Raw genomic sequence first — 20,728 nt, 5'->3', positions numbered from 1 at the left:
AATGGCGGAGAGCCGGCGAAATTGTTTTTTAACTGAGGCGGAAGTACACACTTACATGAATCGGTCTGTAAGCCAAACAAACCCCCAGAGTCTGTTGCCTCCGAAGAAGGGAGAAGTGCTTTTTTTTTTTTAAATTTAGCTAAAAACAATAACTGGGCTAAATGTGCAATATCGGCAATGGCTGCCCTAAACTGCTTCTTCTTCTACGGTGGTGAATACAACAAGCGCGCCAACGGTGGTGGAGGGCTGCCCCCTACTGGGAGGTGATGGTCTCACACTAAGCTAAGTGTTTCCTGGCTTTTTTTTTATTTTTTTTTTACTGAAGACCACAAACAGAAAACATAAAGCAGACCTGGGCAAATTAAGGCCCCGGGGCCACATGCGGCCCGTTGAGCTTTTCAATCCGGCCCACCGGACATTCCCAAATAACTTTTTTAGATCTTTAAGATGGAAAGTGTAGCTGCCATTATGATGTGCAGTGATGTTTTGAAATTACCATAAGTCTTGAACTATACAAAGTATTTCAATGGTTGGAAACGGTGCTTTTGCATGATATCACCAATCACCAAAATGATTCCTGAACGAGGCCACCACTGCTGCTCACTGCTCCCCTCCCTTCCCAGGAGGTGGAGCAAGGGTATGGGTCAAATGCAGAAGGTCATTTCACCACACCCAGTGTGTGTGTGACTATCAGTGGTAGTTTAACATTAATATACTAGTTACTATGTTAATCTAATTAGTTACTATTGTAGCTCAGACGAGGCACCAAGCAGTGTGGGTGGGGAGCGTTTCGACAGAGTCAGGGACAGACGCGGAAGGAGATTTTCACAACAAAGTTCTAAAGTTTAGTGATAAATACGAAAAATTGGAGGAGGGTTTTTTTTTTTTACCCTTTACATTCATATTTCGTAGTGCATTTTGCTTGATTGTAAAATATGTCAATCGAGAGAGGGTGTGACGTTCATATGTCAATATTCAGTGTTTTATCGGTCATAGTTAATATTGTAAACCCCACATTCTTTATTTTCACGTACATTCTGGGTGTCTCATTCAGTAGAAAAAGTTGAAATTCCATTCCGTTTTTAAAGCGGTCTGTCATAACGTTTTTAGCATTCAATGAGACATTATTGTGAGGTTTTGTATTAGTGTTCCTAAAAATAGATATACCGGCCCCCAGACACATTTGTTTCTCTAAATTTGGCCCCAGAGTCAAAATAATTGCCCAGGTCTGACATAAAGGAAGCTTTAACCCAGTGGTTCTTAACCTTGTTGGAGGTACCGAACCCCACCAGTTTAATATGCTCATTCACCGAACCCTTCTTTTTTTTTTCAAATTCAAAACAAAGTTATAGGTTTTTTGGTAACACTTTAGTATGGGGAACATATTCTAAGTAACAAAGACTTAATTTAGAGTTATTTGGTTAGGGTTAGAGGGTTAGGGTTATAATAAGGCCATGCCGAATAAGGCATTAATAAGTACTGTATTTTTCGGAGTATAAGTCGCACCGGAGTATAAATCGCGCCTGACGAAAATGCATAATAAAGAATGAAAAAAACATATATAAGTCGCATTTTTGGGGGAAATTTATTTGATAAAATCCAACACCATTTGAAAGGCAATTTAGAATAAAGAATAGTGAACAACAGGCTGAATAAGTGTACGTTATATGAGGCATAAATAACCAACTGAGAACGTGCCTGGTATGTTAACGTAACATATTATGGTAAGAGTCATTGAAATAACTATAACATATAGAACATGCTATACGTTTACCAAACAATCTGTCACTCCTAATCGCTAAATCCCATGAAATCTTATACGTCTAGTCTCTTACGTGAATGAGCTAAATAATATTATTTGATATTTTACGGTAATGTGTTAAGAATTCCACACATAAGTCGCTCCTGAGTATAAGTCGCAACTATGAAAAAAACTGCGACTTATAGTCCGAAAAATACGGTACTTAATAATGACTAGTTAAGAGCCAATATGTTACTAATTTGCATGTTAATAAGCAACTAATTAATGGTGAATATGTTCCCCATACTAAAGTGTTACCATGTTTTTTTTACTGGTGCACAAAATGAAGCGTGCATGAACATCACCTTGTTCAAACAACAAAACCAACACAGTGCAGAAACTCACAACAAATTACACACCTGCAAACCAGTCTGACTTCTGCTCTTGTCGTATCTGTAATACGCCGATAGGGAGAAGTTTTTATTTACACGATGAGTCGGGTGTGTTTTGACCTCCGCCGAACCCCTGAGCCTGAGGACTCACCGAACCCCTAGGGTTCCATCGAACCCAGGTTAAGAACCACTGCTTTAACCTTTTTAGACTAGAGATGTCTTATGGCTGATGGCTGATAAATGCTTTAAAATGTAACATCGGAAATTATTGGTATTGTTTTTTTTATTATCAGTATCGGGTTTTTTTTGTGGTTTTTTTTGTGGTTTTTTTTGTTTTTTAAATTAAATCAACATAAAAAACACAAGATACACTTACAATTAGTGCACCAACCCAAAAAACCTCCCTCCCCCATTTACACTCATTCACACAAAAGGGTTGTTTCTTTCTGTTATTAATATTCTGGTAGGTTCCTACATTATACATCTATATATATCAATACAGTCTGCAAGGGATACAGTCCGTAAGCACACATGATTGTGCGTGCTGCTGGTCCACTAATAGTACTAACCTTTAACAGTTAATTTTACTCATTTTCATTCATTACTAGTTTCTATGTAACTGTTTTTATATTGTTTTACTTTCTTTTTTATTCAAGAAAATGTTTTTAATTTAGTTATCTTCTTTTTTTATTTTTTTTAAAAAGTACCTTATCTTCACCATACATGGTTGTCCAAATTAGGCATAATAATGTGTTAATTCCACGACTGCATATATCGGTTGATATCGGTATCGGTTGATATCGGTATCGGTAATTAAAGAGTTGGACAATATCGGAATATCGGATATCGGCAAAAAGCCATTATCGGACATCCCTAGTTATGTGAATATAGTATTTTATTTCCATGCATTCTGGAACAAACTGTGTTGTTGATGTCAATCAGATACAAAGTAATCGAGACACAGCACATAAAATGAGGTCATGGAAGCTGCTTATCTCATTTTGGAAAGGAATAGCACCCCTGTGAAAAACATAGCGAACACCTCCCTGAAGCTCTGATAACAGAACGTGAAAAATGATAATGGCCTCTCCAGTGTGAAATAGACTTTCTAAAAAAACATAACGATCAGATGAAATATGTCACAAAGTGTTACATTTTCAGATAGAGTGCACAATTTGTCAACTGAACAGATTCTTGCACCGCTCAACACAGACAAGTAGTCGTGCTTGTGAATCATACTGACAGTTATAATAAACACAGACTTTGTTTTGAAGAAAGATGATGACGACCATTCTGTGTATGTCACAGTTCAGGTCTCAATCCACGAACGTGCGACCAAAGCGTGAAAAATGAACAATAATAACAAAAGATAAATATGAATCAATCAAAGTTTATTGATGTAGCCCTTAATCACAAGTGTCTCAAAGGGCTGCACAAGCCACAACGACATCCTCGGTTCAGAGCCCACATCAGGGCAAGAAAAAAACTCAACCCAATAGGAACAACGAGAAAACCTTGGAGGGGACCGCAGATGTGCAATGGATGTCAAGTGGATCTAGTTAATAGTGTGAGAGTCCAGTCCATAGTGGATCTAACATAATATTGTGAGAGTCCAGTCCATAGTGGATCTAACATAATATTGTGAGAGTCCAGTCCATAGTGGATCTAACATAATAGTGTGAGAGTCCAGTCCATAGTGGATCCAACATAATAGTGTGAGAGTCCAGTCCATAGTGGATCTAACATAATAGTGAAAGTCCAGTCCATAGTGGATCTAACATAATAGTGAGAGTCCAGTCCATAGTGGATCTAACATGATAATGTGAGAGTCCAGTCCATAGTGGATCTAACATAATATTGTGAGAGTCTAGTCCATAGTGGATCTAACATACCGGTAATAGTGTGAGAGTCCAGTCCATAGTGGATCTAACATAATATTGTGAGAGTCCAGTCCATAGTGGATCCAACATAATATTGTGAGAGTCCAGTCCATAGTGGGGCTAGCAGGAGATCATCTTGAGTGGAGACAAGTCAGCAGTGCAGAGACTTCCCCAACTGATGCACAGAGGAGTAATCCACCCCGGGTCCCGACTTTGAACAGCTAGCGCAGCAGATGTGGTCATCTTATTACCTATCCACGCAGGAGAGGGGGGCAGAGCAGAAAAGAGACGGCAGATCAACTGGTCTAAGAGCGGGGTCTATTTGTGACAGTTTGACCCCCCGTTGTCGTCGGCGATCAATCGAAACGAGTATGATTGTCCTCCTGTTGGTGGGATTGCCTTCAGGAGAACGTTTTTGCGTGGAATCTTAAAGTGGGGAGACTGGTGCACAGACAGCCACCACACTGTCCTTGGCAAAGAGAAGGCCAGGGTCCAATGGCATGGAGACCAAGAGAATTGGGGGGCCCATCTTTGCTGCAGCCTTCTTCCGCCTTTGTGACCGTTGTGGAGCTTCTATGCAACCATCATCCGTCCACTCGGCCGTTGAGGTCTTTTTGGACGAGGGAGACGCCTAGACTCCAACGTCACTTCTTCGCTGTGGGGAGCTGTATCCGGTGGCAAGGGAAACCCCGGAGGACCGCCTATGGTGCGCCTACCAGCACTTGCTTTTCTCTCAGGGTGTGCTCCCCTAGCCTTTTGTCTTCCCAGACTAACCCACAAGGCAGCGGAGCAGGGATGACAGTGGGACCCGCCGCACTGTCACCGTTTACCCTTAAACTTCCTCTCAAACCGTGCACTAGTGATGGGTCCGGCAACACCGATGCATCGGCGCATGCGTCGAGCTCATAGAGCGATACCCTGTGTCGGTGCGCGTATCGCTTTTAGAAAGTCACGTGACCGAACACGAGCTGTTTTGGTCACGTGACCGCTCATGAGCTGTTCTGGTCACGTGACCGCTCATGAACTGTATCGCACTGACGCCTGCGCGCCAAACTGTGTTTATTAGGAAGCGGCGCAATGCGTGTTGTTGACGAACACCATTAGGGCCGCTTGTTGTCACTGTCACTCAAAGTTGCATTTCAAAATTACACAGAATAAATGTGTTTATTTTGTTTAGAATTCAGATGGGTTTGATTTGGTGCGCGGCATATATTGGCTGTGCGGCGCACGGTGTGCGCGGAGGACGCTTGAGCACTGCGCAATTGCGCAGGCGCGCACCTTAGAGGGAATGTTGCTCACAGGGCACAGAGGAGGCGTCAGTGCGATACAGTTTGCGTATCGGTCACGTGACCAAAGCAGCTCATGATCGGTCACGTGACTTTCTAAAAGCGGTACGCGCACCGACACAGGGTTTCGCTCTATGAGCTCGACGCATGCGCCTATGCATCTGTGTTGCCGGACCCATTACTACTGTTACTAGAGAAGGTACAGGAATGACGGCGTGGCGAAGTTGGTACCGTGGCCGTGCCAGCAATCGGTTACTGGGGTTCAATCCCCACCTTCTACCGTCCTAGTCATGATACATGTTCACATTATTTGACTGTATCTAAAAAAGATAAAAATATATTTTTATTTAAATGAAGATATTAAATAATCCTAAATGAAATACAATGACTTGGTTTATATTATTGTATATACTAGGTCATAAAATCAGTGTCAGTTGAGTCGGTCCATAGGTTGCCTGTAGGGATTTTTAATGTCCAGCAGATGTCAGTATTTAGTGACACAGTATCGACACAGTATCAATACAGTTTTGCAATGTGTCGAAACGCTTCATGAGGCCTCATCAACCCATCACTACCGTGCACATTTGTAAGGAAGCTCAACATGGACAAACTACAAACATTCAATCTTGTTAGTCAGTGAAAAGCATGCACTCAACAAATAAATTGTAACCTCTCACTCACCATGGCTCTGAACGGGTGGTTAAAAGAGTCAGGGTGGGGCTGAGGGCTTTATATAGGTGAACACACCTGCATTCACTAATTAGGGCTAATTTGGACCGAACCATGGTTCTGAAAAGCTGGGTGTTACAGAAGGACACTGGACATTTAAAAGTGATGTTATCCAAGCCTGAATACACTGTATGCACAAATGACTGATCTACAAATGCAAAAGTACTATGTGATTACTTTTAGACGTGTGATGGTTATTTATGGTGTCTTTTACAAAAGAACGGTATTCTTAATGCCCCCGTCAAATCAGTCCCAGCTAGTGGGAGGGGCTATGGGCTATTTAAGTTGGAAAATGCTATTTTTCTGACAGTCTGCTGTCTGTCCTGAGCATGAGCGCAGGGCTCCATGCATCAAACATCTACTGAGGTGACTATTTTGATGATGAGATTATGTTGTGTTGTAACCGGTAGCGATGGGTTGATGAGGCGTCATGAAGCGTTTCGACACATTGCAAAACTGTATTGATACTGTGTCACTAAATACTGACATCTGCTGGACATTAAAAATCCCTACAGGCAACCTATGGACCGACTCAACTGACACTGATTTTATGACCTAGTATATACAATAATATAAACCAAGTCATTGTATTTCATTTAGGATTATTTCAAATCTTCATTTAAATAAAAATATATTTTTATCTTTTTTAGATACAGTCAATAAACAATGTGAGCATGTATCATAACATGGACATCTAAGAGAACGTGTTGTGAATGAGGATGCTTGTGGACTGGGAATTTTAAAAACATTTTTTTACACATTTTTATTTTAAAAAAACAGTTTTCCCAACGTATTAAATTTTAGACGGTTTCTCTTCTTAGTTATTATTTCTCCGGCTGTAGAAAAGACCCGCTCACAGGGCACAGAGGAGGCATCCGTTTCGGTCACGTGACCGAAACAGCTCATGATCGGTCACGTGACTTTCAAAAAGCGGTACGCGCACCGACACAGGGTTTTGCTCTATGAGCTCGACGCATGCGCCGATGCATCGGTGTTGCCGGACCCATCACTAGTTTTGATTATTTAATTCTTTACTTTGACATATTTGATTGACCTTTGATTGTGAATACATGTATTTTGTTATAAAGGATGATTTACCTTTTGATTATTTGATTATTTTTAATATGCTTATTTTGATTAATTATTTAGGCCTATTTAACGCATGCGACTTTGAAATTGATTTAGAATATACATTTATTCTATATATATATATATATATATATATATATATATATATATATATATATATATATATATATATATATATATATATATATATATATATACTACCGTTCAAAAGTTTGGGGTCACCCAAACAATTTTGTGGAATAGCCTTCATTTCTAAGAACAAGAATAGACTGTCGAGTTTCAGATGAAAGTTCTCTTTTTCTGGCCATTTTGAGCGTTCAATTGACCCCACAAATGTGATGCCCCAGAAACTCAATCTGCTCAAAGGAAGGTCAGTTTTGTAGCTTCTGTAACGAGCTAAACTGTTTCCAGATGTGTGAACATGATTGCACAAGGGTTTTCTAATCACCAATTAGCCTTCTGAGCCAATGAGCAAACACATTGTACCATTAGAACACTGGAGTGATAGTTGCTGGAAATGGGCCTCTATACACCTATGTAGATATTGCACCAAAAACCAGACATTTGCAGCTAGAATAGTCATTTACCACATCAGCAATGTATAGAGTGTATTTCTTTAAAGTTAAGACTAGTTTAAAGTTATCTTCATTGAAAAGTACAGTGCTTTTCCTTCAAAAATAAGGACATTTCAATGTGACCCCAAACTTTTGAACGGTAGTGTATATATATATATACTAATATTACCTGTATTTATTACTATTGCAGATTTTGGGTGCTTTGTTCCCTCTTGTTGTTGTTCACCTCTTGACACTCTGGGTTGTAAATAAATGTAAACTGTTACCTTGCCATCCTTGGTTTGAAAGTCTGGTTTGCAAATGTTACATTACCTTCACCCGAGGTGGGGTGTGACACTATTTAAAGGCTAGAGTATACAAATGGGTTTTAAGATGGGACTTAAATGCTTCTACTGGTCCATTAAACCAGGAGTTCTTAACTTTTTTGACCTTGGGGCCCAACTTTTCCACTACATAGGGGCACTAAATTAACACTAAATTAGTAATAATAGTGAAGTGAAGTGAATTATATTTATATAGCGCTTTTCTCTAGTGACTCAAAGCACTTTTACATAGTGAAAGCCAATATCTAAGTTACATTTTAAACCAATGTGGGTGGCACTGGGAGCAAATGGGTAAAGTGTCTTGCCCAAGAACACAACGGCAGAGACTAGGATGGCAGAAGCGGGTATCGAACCCGGAACCCTCAAGTTGCTGGCACGGCCACTCTACCAACCGAGCTACACCGCAATACTGCAATGAGGTGGCGACTTGTCCAGGGCCTGTACCCCGCTTACCGCCCAAATGCAGATGGAATATGCTCCAGCACCCCCCGCCACCCCGAAGGGACAAGCTGTAGAAAATGGATGGATGGACTCTTTATTTTAATCCTATTCAGTAATTATATCCTACTTACTGTTTACAGCTTTGTCAAATAATATGAGCCCATGTGTTAACCACCAAAATTAAAGCTTTAAGGCTTTTTTGTCGCACTTTTATTATTATTTTTATTCTGCAAATTTTTTAAAAACTTTTTATTCGACCCCTTTACCGTATTGCATTTGCACTATCTTGTTTAGCACATTCATTGTTTATGTTCTTTGTTTGTTTTTTGTTTTGCTTAGTTTTTTTTTTTTTTTTTAAATTAACTTGTTTATTTATTTATTTATTTTTTCTCCATGCTTTTTTAACCTGTAAAGCACTTTGGTTCAATCTAAAAGTTGTTGAAAACGTGCTATATAAATAAAGTTGACTTGACCTGACTTGACTAGATCAGACTAATTGGGGCGGTATGGCTCGGTTGGTAGAGTGGCCGTGCCAGCAACTTGAGGGTTCCTGGTTCGATCCCCGCTTCCGCCATCCTAGTCACTGCCGTTGTGTCCTTGGGCAAGACACTTTACCGCCCTGCTCCCAGTGCCACCCACATTGGTTTAAATGTAACTTAGATATTGGGTTTCACTATGTAAAAAGCGCTTTGAGTCACTAGAGAAAAGCGCTATATAAATATAATTCACTTCACTTCACTAATTACAAAAATAAATAAATAATAATACTGCAAAATAAGGGATCAATAAAAACTGTTGAAATTAATTTGCATACCATTATGCACTGCTAAATAAATGCATTCAAATGAGAAAGAAAATAGAAAATAAAAGTTCAAATTGAATAAAGCTTCTCCACTTAAGTCATCATTTTTGCACTTAAGGAACTTCTCAATGACTTTAGCTCCAGATTTCTTCTGTTTGTTTGATATTGTCATTACTGCCACAAGTGGTGGATAAGTGTATTGCAACTGAGTGTACAACTGAGTTTATGCTCTCGAGTTGCCGCTCACGGCCTAACAATGGGCCCTATGGTCAGGGCCGCGCTAACCTAAGGGGGTGGGGGGGGTGATGGGGATTTTGGGGGCCCCTAAACCTCAACAACCGCCCTGGTCTGCCCCTAATGACTAAATTTGCGTATTTCCTAATCAAACTCAAGGCAGAAACCTGAAGCCACGACTTTCCCAACTGTTTAGTGCGCAAGAGAATCGGTTTCAGTGCACTGGGTCCATGGTCCTGAGTACGCTGGACAAAAACAGGGTAGAAACCAGATGAGGCATTTTTTTTGGAGTCTGTCAGAGTTGCAAGAATGTCTGTTTATGCAATCACTGTAATGTGCACTAACACAAATATTCCCAATAGCATATACAGTACTGTATACTGTACCTATTGCATCATACAGCACATTATGCAAAACAAAGTTACAAAACAATGACACCAATCGGCCAATGAAAATTGTCAGGGCTTGTCACACCACGCACGCCTTATTTTGAGTTTCTTGGTAGTTTTCAGGGTGTAGTGAAGTGAATTAATCAACTCATAGTATGTTCTATATGTGGTGAATGTTTATATTCAACTTGGAGAAAGTGAACCACCAGGTTTAAGTAAATGTTTGAGCCCATAATAAATTAAGGAGCCTGAGTTGGACATTCGCATGTGGACTGGGTTAACTCTCTCACGAGAAGAGGCAATGAATTCAGACTTACGAATGCAAAAGTGATAGCTCTATCCTGGAGGAGAGACTCCTTGTCTATCGTCACGTCAACTTTTAAAATACAACATATAGAGGTTGTTTTCCGGTCACTTACACATGAACATCTCCTTACATGGTCAGGTTGTACTCTCCTGAATCAACACACACGTTTCAAAGAATATAAGGAATATAAGACGGTGGTTCGGCTCCTCCAAGTTAGGAGTGCCTAATTTTTTTTTTTCATTTTTTTTTTATTTTTTTGTCCTGTCCAGCTTTTCAGGCAAATCATATAGTTGATGTAGATGCCCATATCGGCTGTACAAATTTACTTTACAAAAGAGAAGTGTAGGATACTTCTCTTGTTGCCTTATTTGTATTTGACTTTATTAAATGTATTTATATTATCATTTGGTGCAGCCGGGCCGGAGCAGGAGGGGATAGAAAGAGGGAAAAAAAGGAAGCCAGAGGGGTACATTGTGGGGACAAGAGGGGGATAAGACAGAGTGCCTCATTTTTTACTTAACTTCCTCCAGGTACTGCAGGGGGGTGGTAGCGGGGGGTGTATATTGTAGCGTCCCGGAAGAGATAGTGCTGCAAGGGGTTCCGGGTATTTGTTCTGTTGTGTTTATGTTGTGTTACGGGGCGGATGTTCTCCCGAAATGTGTTTGTCATTCTTGTTTGGTGTGGGGTCACAGTGTGGCACATATTTGTAACAGTGTTAAAGTTGTTTATACGGACACCCTCAGTGTGACCTGTATGGCTGTTGACCAAGTATACCTTGCATTCACTTTTGTGTGTGAAAAGCCGTAGATATTATGTGATTGGGCCGGCCCCCAATATTGTTGTCTGGGTGGAAATCAGAAGAAATTTGGGAGAATAATTGCCCCGGGAGATTTTCGGTAGGGGCACTGAAATTCGGGAGTCTCCCAGGAAAATTGGGAGGGTTGGCAAGTATGACTAGGAGACGCAACTGCTCTGTACTTCTCCCTACGTCCGTGTACCACTCCGTACAGCGGCGTTTTAAAAAGTCATGAATTGTACTTTTTGAAACCGATACCGATAATTTCCGATATTACATTTTAAAACATTTATGGGCCGATAATATCGGCAGTCCGATATTATCGGACATCTCTACTATTTATGCCTGCCTCGCCCTCCAGTCAGGGCTCGATGATTGCATCCTGTTACCTGTTTCCTGTGACCTGTTATCCTTGTTCCTGGTTCAGGTTTTCCCTGCACGTGCACTTACCAGTTGCACTATTTGTTTTTTGACATTAAAGTCATGTTTTCCTGCGCTACGCCTGCCATCTCTGCATCTTGACAAGAGCAAGAAAGTTTGATCATATTAGGCCAATACTGGCTCACCTGCACTGGCTTCCTGTGCACTTTAAGTTGTGGTTTTCAGGTTTTACTACTTACGTATAAAATACTACACGGGCTAGCTCCAGCCTATCTTGCTGATTGTATTGTACCATATGTCCCGGCAAGAAATCTGCGTTCAAAGAACTCCGGCTCATTAGTGATTCCCAGAGCCCCAAAAAAGTCTGCGGGCTACAGAGCGTTTTCTATTCGGGCTCCAGTACTCTGAAATGCCCTCCCGGTAACAGTTAGAGATGCTACCTCAGTAGAAGCATTTAAGTCCCGTCTTAAAACTCATTTGTATACTCTCGCCTTTAAATAGACCCCCTTTTAGACCAGTTGATCTGCCGTTTCTTTTCTTTTCTCCTCTGCCCCCCTCTCCCTTGTGGAAGGGGGGTGCACAGGTCCGGTGGCCATGGATGAAGTACTGACTGTCCAGAATCGGGACCCGGGGTGGACCGCTCACCTGTGCATCGGTTGGGGACATCTCTGTGCTGCTGACCCGTCTCCGCTCGGGATGGTCTCCTGCTGGCCCCACTATGGACTGGACTCTCACTATTATGTTAGATCCACTATGGACTGGACTCTCACTATTATGTTAGATCCACTATGGACTGGACATTCACTATTATGTTAGATCCACTATGGACTGGACTCTCACTATTATGTTAGATACACTATAGACTGGACTCTCACTATTATGTTAGATCCACTATGGACTGGACTTTCACTATTATGTTAGATCCACTATGGACTGGACTCTCACTATTATGTTAGATCCACTATGGACTGGACATTCACTATTATGTTAGATCCACTATGGACTGGACTCTCACTATTATGTTAGATACACTATAGACTGGACTCTCATTATTATGTTAGATACACTATAGACTGGACTCTCACTATTATGTTAGATCCACTATGGACTGGACTTTCACTATTATGTTAGATCCACTATGGACTGGACTCTCACTATTATGTTAGATCCACTATGGACAGGACTTTCACTATTATGTTAGATCCACTATGGACTGGACTCTCACTATTATGTTAGATCCACTATAGACTGGACTCTCACTATTATGTTAGATCCACTATGGACTGGACTTTCACTATTATGTGAGATCCACTATGGACTGGACTTTCACTATTATGTTAGATCCACTATGGACTGGACTCACACTATTATGTGAGATCCACTATGGACCGGACTCTCACTATTATGTTAGATCCACTATGGACTGGACTCTCACTATTATGTTAGATCCACTTTAGACTGGACTCTCACTATTATGTTAGATCCACTTTAGACTGGACTCTCACTATTATGTTAGACCCACTATGGACTGGACTCTCACTATTATGTTAGATCCACTATGGACTGGACTCTCACTATTATGTTAGATCCACTATGGACTGGACTTTCACTATTATGTGAGATCCACTATGGACTGGACTTTCACTATTATGTTAGATCCACTATGGACTGGACTCACACTATTATGTTGGATCCACTATGGACTGGACTTTCACTATTATGTTAGATCCACTATAGACTGGACTCTCACTATTATGTTAGATCCACTATGGACTGGACTTTCACTATTATGTTAAATCCACTATGGACTGGACTTTCACTATTATGTTAGATCCACTATGGACGGACTCACACTATTATGTTAGATTAAAGATTAAAGTACCAATGATTGTCACACACACACTAGATGTGGTGAAATTTGTCCTCTGCATTTGTCCCATCCCCTTGGGGAGCAGTGGGCAGCAGCGGCGCCGCGCCCGGGAATCATTTTGGGGATTTAACCCCCAACTCCAACCCTTTGTTGCTGAGTGCCAAGCAGGGAGGTTATGGGTCCCATTTTTATAGTCTTTGGTATGACTCGGCTGGGATTTGAACTCCAACCTACCGATCTCAGGGCGGACACTCTAACCACTCCACTATGGACTGGACTCTCACTATTATGTTAGATCCACTATGGACTGGACTTTCACTATTATGTTAGATCCACTATGGACTGGACTCTCACTATTATGTTAGATCCACTATGGACTGGACTCTCACTATTATGTTGGATCCACTATGGACTGGACTTTCACTATTATGTTAGATCCACTATAGACTGGACTCTCACTATTATGTTAGATCCACTATGGACTGGACTCTCACTATTATGTTAGATCCACTATGGACTGGACTTTCACTATTATGTTAGATCCACTATGGACTGGACTCTCACTATTATGTTAGATTCACTATGGACTGGACTCTCACTATTATGTTAGATCCACTATGGACTGGACTTTCACTATTATGTTAGATCCACTATGGACTGGACTCTCACAATATTATGCTAGACCCACTCGACGTCCATTGCATCCGGTCTCCCCTAGAGGGGGTGGGGTTCACCCACATCTGCGGTCCTCTCCAAGGTTTCTCATAGTCATTCACATTGACATCCCACTGGGTTGTGAGTTTTTCCTTGCCCTTATGTGGGCTCTGAACCGAGGATATCGTTGTGGCTTGTGCAGCCCTTTGAGACACTTATGATTCAGGGCTTTATAAATAAACATTGATTGATTGATTGATTGATTGATTGATTGATCTTGGGGGTTCAAGACCGACAGCAGTCCCTGACACAATCATTGTATTCCGTCGTCACTATCGGGGGCCCCTGGGCTTCAGTCCAAATAAACCTGTGCATTAAGGGGGCCTCGGGTTAAGAAACACTGCATTAAACCGTGTTATAAATCCATTTGTGTTTTTATCTAATGACTAAATTTGCATATTTCCTAATCAAACACAAGGCAGAAACCTGCTTTCCCAGCTGTTTAGTGCGCCAGAGAATCAGTTTTAGTGCACTGCGCCTATGGTCCTGAGTACACTGGACAAACACAGTATAAAAATGCCCCCAGCAGTCATCACTTGGGGCCGCTGGTTGAGGGCGGGGCTGTTTCTGTTTGTTAGCATGTCGCCGACATAATGTTTGCGGAAACATTTTTACACCACGACTTTAGAATCTACAGCGTGTGTCATGTTTTTAGTACAAGTGTGATGTCAGTGCAAATACAGACAAATCTTACTGAGAGGCACTGTAGTACACTGAGTCACTAAACCGTGAGTCACCGTAAAGGGGGGTTGCGTACGTGAGCTCGCAGGTGCTTGTGGTGCCACCGTCTTTTTCCATGAGAAGGTTTGTTTTTTTTAACACTTTATTGAACTACGAAAACAGCCCCACTTGCAACAAGTTTAATATTTCAATGCTGAAGGTGATCATTTCAAAACAAATTAAGTTAGACTGAGACAAACTTTCTTGATCCACAAGGGAAATTGTTCCACACAGTAGCTCAGTTTCAAAGGATGGAAAGGGTAAGGATGGAAAAGATAATACAGGTATTAAGTAGACTAAAAATGTACCATAGTAGCAATATATTATTAAAGGCCTACTGAAATGATTTTTTTTTATTTAAACGGGGATTGCAGATCCATTCTATGTGTCATACTTGATCATTTCGCGATATTGCCATATTTTTGCTGAAAGGATTTAGTAGAGAACAACGACGATAAATTTCGCAACTTTTGGTCTCTGATAAAAAAAAGCCTTGCCCCTACCGGAAGTAGCGTGACGTAGTCAGTTGATCGCCTCCTCATATTTTCCTACTGTTTTCAATGCACCTAGAGCGATTCGGACCGAGAAAGCGACGATTACCCCATTAATTTGATCGAGGATGAAAGATTCGTGGATGAGGAACGTTAGAGTGACGGACTAGAATGCAGTGTGAGACATATCTTTTTTCGCTCTGACCGTAACTTAGGTACAAGCTGGCTCATTGGATTCCACACTCTATCCTTTTTCTATTGTGGATCACGGATTTGTATTTTAAACCACCTCGGATACTATATCCTCTTGAAAATGACAGTCGAGAACGCGAAATGGACAAAATAGCTCTGTTTTCATCTCATAATTCCACAGTATTCTGGACATCCATGTTGGTGAATCTTTTGCAATTTGTTTAATGAACAATGGAGACTGCAAAGAAGAAAGTTGTAGGTGGGATCGGTGTATTAGCGGCGGACTACAGCAACACAACCAGGAAGACAGAGATGGATAGCAGACGCGTTAGCCGGCGAACTCACTTTAACTTCCTCCGTCTCGCCGACCGCATCTGTGATCGGGTGAAGTCCTTCGTCGAACAGTCGATCGCTGGAACGCAGGTGAGCACGGGTGTTGATGAGCAGATGACGGCTGGCTGGCGTAGGTGGATAGCTAATGTTTTTAGCATAGCTCTGTGAGGTCCCGTTGCTAAGTTAGCTTCAATGGCGTCGTTAGCAACAGCATTGTTAAGCTTCGCCAGGCTGGAAAGCATTAACCGTGTAGTTACATGTCCATGGTTTAATAGTATTGTTGATTTTCTGTCTATCCTTCCAGTCAGGGGTTTATTTATTTTGTTTCTATATCTGCAGTTAAGCCCAATGCTATCACGTTAGCTCCGTAGCTAAAGTGCTTCGCCGATGTATTGTCGTGGAGATAAAAGTCACTGTGAATGTCCATTTCGCTTTCTCGACTCTCATTTTCAAGAGGATATAGTATCCGAGGTGGTTTAAAATACAAATCCGTGATCCACAATAGAAAAAGGAGAAAGTGTGGAATCCAATGAGCCCTTGTACCTAAGTTACGGTCAGAGCGAAAAAAGATACGTCCTGCACTGCACTCTAGTCCTTCACTCTCACGTTCCTCATCCACAAATCTTTCATCCTGGCTCAAATTAATGGGGTAATCGTCGCTTTCTCGGTCCGAATCTCTCTCGCTGCTGGTGTAAACAATGGGGAAATGTGAGGAGCCCTTCAACCTGTGACGTCACGCTACTTCCGGTACAGGCAAGGCTTTTTTTTATCAGCGACCAAAAGTTGCGAACTTTATCGTCGATGTTCTCTACTAAATCCTTTCAGCAAAAATATGGCAATATCGCGAAATGATCAAGTATGACACATAGAATGGATCTGCTATCCCCGTTTAAAAAAACCCATTTCATTTCAGTAGGTCTTTAAGAAAACCTTGAAAGGTTTCATCCCATTGATTTTTTTTTAACGTTGATATTCCAGGCAATCTAATTTTCAGCGAATGTATAGGATAGGCAAATATAAGCGTTTGGCTTCAGCTTATTCCTTTTAAAGTTAAAGTTAAAGTACCAATGATTGTCACACACACACTAGGTGTGGTGAAATTTGTCCTTTGCATTTGACCCATCCCCTTCATCACCCCCTGGGAGGTGAGGGGAGCAGTGGGCAGCAGCGGTGCCGCGCCCGGGAATCATTTTTGGTGATTTAACCCCCAATTCCAACCCTTGATGCTGAGTGCCAAGCAGGGAGGTAATGGGTCCCATTTTTATAGTCTTTGGTATGACTCGTTCGGTCATTCTTTTTCTTTTCTTTTCTTTTTTTGTGTAAATGTATATGATTGTTAAATATGTCTAATCTGTACTGTTAAACTGGTCACACAAAATGGTTGATGGTTGATTATATCAGTGGTCCCCAACCTTTTTGTAGCTGCGGACCGGTCAACGCTTGAAAATTTGTCCCACGGACCGGTGGGGGTGGGGTGGGGATTATTTAAAAAAAATTTGTTTTTTTTATTTATTTATTTTTTTACATAAATAAATACAATCATGTGTGCTTACGGACTGTATCCCTGCAGGCTGTATTGGTCTATATTGATATAGAATGTATATATTGTGTTTTTTATGTTGATTTCATTTTTCAAAAAAATATATATATATATATTTTTTTTTTTACATAAATAAATACAATCATGTGTGCTTACGGACTGTATCCCTGCAGGCTGTATTGATCTATATTGATATAGAATGTATATATTGTGTTTTTTATGTTGATTTCATTAAAAAAAAAAAAAATGTTGTTTTTTTTTTTTGTTTGTTTTTTAATTCTTGTGCGGCCCGGTACCAATCGGTCCGCGGACTGGTACCGCGGTGGTTGGGGGACCACTGGATTATATGACCGAAATGAACTTATTTGATTTCAAACTTATCTCATTTCGAAGTATGATGCAGTTTTTTTTTTTGTTGTTTTTTTTTTTTTTTTTATTTTTTTATGGGATCCATTATTTAAATTTGTTTCAACTATTAAATGAACCAAAATGTGACATATTGTATCTTTGTGGAAAATGTTGGACGCGGTGTGTTGTCAAGCTTATATGATGTGATGCAAGTGTAAGCCACTGTGACACTATTGCTCATTTCTAATTTTTTTTTTTTTAATTAAAATTTTAATGATGATATCAATGAGGGTTTTTTTAATCACTGCTATTTTGAAAGTGTTACTAATATTGATGCTGTTGTCGATAATGTTCATTTTTGTTTCACTACATTTGGATTGTTCCGTGTCATGTTTGTGTGTCCTCAATATTGCTCTGTTTGTTGTTGTTCTTAATGTTGCTGGGACGGGTTTGGTTTTGGAATTGGATGGCATTATTGTGGTATTGATGTGTATTGTTTTGTTGATTGATTAATTTTTTAAAAATTATTTTTTTTTAAAGTATGATGCAGTTTAAGAGACTGTTCAAACTACAAGTATTCACAAAGTACACAGAACAAGAATTATGATGAACATCTTCAACCCTTTTTTTTTTCTTTTTTTTTTTGCTTCTTCCTACTCCTTTTTGGACGTGCTGTAATGAAACAAGTGGAAATATGTGATGCATTACATTGCATCGCATGCATGTTCCAAATAAACTGAAACTGAACTGAACACGTCACTGCAATTTACTTTGCTATGTCAAAAATTGCATTGTCAACATTTCTGCACGCACCCTGTCTATAGGTTGCTACCCTATGTGACGAGCACTGGACTGGTTTAGCTGGCCAAAAATGATGCTCAGGGCATTTTTTTTTTCTTTTCCAGAAGACATAAATGAACGGTGTGGATGCAACTGGAGCTCAGTAGTGTCTGTCAGGAGCCATGACTGCCTTTTGCCTCACCCTTTTGCTTTTAGCAGGTAAGTTTGGAAAGCAATTATTACACCGGGAGACTTGCATGTGTGTGCAGACGGTCAATAAGAGAGAGAGAGAGTTATTTCAGGGGGAAAGTAGGAAGTGAGTAATTGTGGCTAAATATCATGAATGCATCTTTTGACCATAGTGCGGTGCAGAAATACTACATCCACACTGCAAAAACTGAAATCTAAGTAAGATTGAATATCTCAAATAAGGGTGATATTTGCTTATTTTCTGTCTGATAAGATCATTCTTCTCACTAAGCAGATTTTATGTTAGAGTGTTTTACTTGTTTTAAGTGTTTTGGTCCTAAATGATCTCAGTAAGATATTACAGCTTGTTGCTGAGATTTGATGACCTATATTGAGTAAAACATGCTTGAAACTAGAATATCAACTGTTGCAAAGCTGTGTCATCAACACTCACAAGTATAAAACTGCTTTTTTAAAGTAATCATTTCTTACTTCAAGCATGAAAAAAAATATATCATGATTTTGACACAATTGTGTCTCATAATTAAAACAGATGACAGCCAAATGGACTTTGCTGTTTTGTTTTCAATGAAACAATAGAAAATACGTACTCATATACCCAGGTAACAAGTGGACGTTATGTGAACGCTAGGAGAACGTAGTGGCATTGTTCTGGGAACGTTAGTTTATAACGTTCAAAGAACGTGAGGTTGTGGAGTTCTTGCATGGTTAGCAGAACGTTAGCCAAGAACGTTTGGCTAGAACGTTTAGGGAACTGTTTAGGAACATGCTATTTACATCTGTTTTTGTGCTATATTGTCAGGAATAACACTCAAACAGAAATTTCAACTCTAATTCTTTATTAGTGATAATTATAATACAGTAGAAATGGAATGCAGAGGTCTTGGTTGTGCGCGTCAGTGTACTCCTGCCCCTTCTTGTTGGTTCTCTTCCTGGAAGTAAATAATTATAGATATTCACAAATACAACAAAGACAGCACTGGAATGTAGATTAATTGAATTCAATTAAAACATGGCATAATTTACTCCTTGTTTACCTGCTCAATGCTCACTGGTCTCACTAGTCCGTTTGCTTGGTTCTTTTCCCTTTCCCTTTCCCTGTTTTGTTCTTCGCGTTTCCTGCAAGTAGTTATAATTGCAAATTCAACAAAGAACTGGGATCTTAATGAATTCAAATGAAGAATTGGCATAATTACTTCTCATTTACCTGCATGGTCACTCATCTCACTGTCACTCTCACTGTCCGTTTTCTTGGCTTTATCCTTGTTCTTCGCCGTCGCTTCATGCAAGTATTTATAATTGCAAATTCAAAACAGAACTGGGATCTTCATGAATTGAATTCAAAAATTGGCATAATTACTTTATCATTTACCTGCATGGTCACTCATCTCACTGTCACTCTCACTGTCCGTTTTCTTGGCTTTATCCTTGTTCTTCGCCGTCGCTTCCTGCAAGTATTTATAATTGCAAATTCAGAACAGAACTGGGATCTTCATGAATTGAATTCAAAAATTGGCATCATTACTTTATCATTTACCTGCATGGTCACTCATCTCACTGTCCGTTTTCTTGGCTTTATCCTTGTTCTTCGCCGTCGCTTCCTGCAAGTATTTATAATTGCAAATTCAACACAGAACTGGGATCTTCATGAATTGAATTCAAAAATTGGCATCATTACTTTATCATTTACTTGGTCACTCATCTCACTGTCACTCTCACTGTCCGTTTTCTTGGCTTTCCACCCTTCTTCAGAAGTCATTCGTAGGTCTTTGGTCAGTTTGGAAACTTTATAACAGCCAACCTGCACGAGAAATGTATGCTAGTTAGCGCCGGCGTAAGGCGCGCATTTGACACAACGCTAAAACCGTAAAATGGTCTGAAATTAATCATGTAGGTTGGAAATTGTTATACAAAAACGTGCTTCGTATTTAACTCTATTTCTACTTACTTGTGATAAATGGATGGCGCACCTAATTGCCTGAATATTGGGATTCTGGAACTTGCAGCTTAGCCTTCGTCCTTCTTTGTCCCACGGAACAGCTTCAACGCGCATGCGTGCAGCCTTCTTCTTCTTCTTCTTCTTTTGATTTTTTTATGGCGGTTGGCAAGCAACCTTGTGGTGTGCATTACCGCCACCTACTGTGCGTGCAGCCTTGACTCAGCCG

General features: G+C 40.3%; 2 protein-coding genes across 3 annotated transcripts in view; one reads left to right on the top strand and one right to left on the bottom strand.

The window, feature by feature from the left end:
• Nucleotides 1-6,006, bottom strand: part of zc3h7a (zinc finger CCCH-type containing 7A) — a 37,561-nt gene extending 31,555 nt beyond the window's left edge. The window contains exon 1 of one of the 2 annotated variants that reach the window (XM_062049969.1): nt 5,981-6,006. The gene's annotated coding sequence lies outside the window, so the exon portion shown is untranslated. Of the gene's footprint in view, nt 1-55; nt 244-5,980 lie in introns of those variants that run through there. The other variant, XM_062049968.1, reaches the window with a different exon arrangement.
• A 295-nt stretch (nt 6,007-6,301) lies between these two features.
• LOC133651442 (phospholipase A2-like) overlaps nt 6,302-20,728 on the top strand; it is a 31,792-nt gene continuing 17,365 nt past the window's right edge. The window contains exons 1-2 of the mRNA XM_062049393.1: nt 6,302-6,394; nt 18,479-18,572. Coding sequence (XP_061905377.1) covers nt 18,536-18,572 — 37 coding nt within the window. The 5' untranslated portion in view covers nt 6,302-6,394; nt 18,479-18,535. The remainder of the gene's footprint in view (nt 6,395-18,478; nt 18,573-20,728) is intronic.

This window comes from Entelurus aequoreus, linkage group LG06, assembly GCF_033978785.1.
Source record: "Entelurus aequoreus isolate RoL-2023_Sb linkage group LG06, RoL_Eaeq_v1.1, whole genome shotgun sequence".
NCBI classification, from domain to species: domain Eukaryota; kingdom Metazoa; phylum Chordata; class Actinopteri; order Syngnathiformes; family Syngnathidae; genus Entelurus; species Entelurus aequoreus.
This window is presented reverse-complemented; position numbering and strand designations above follow the sequence as displayed.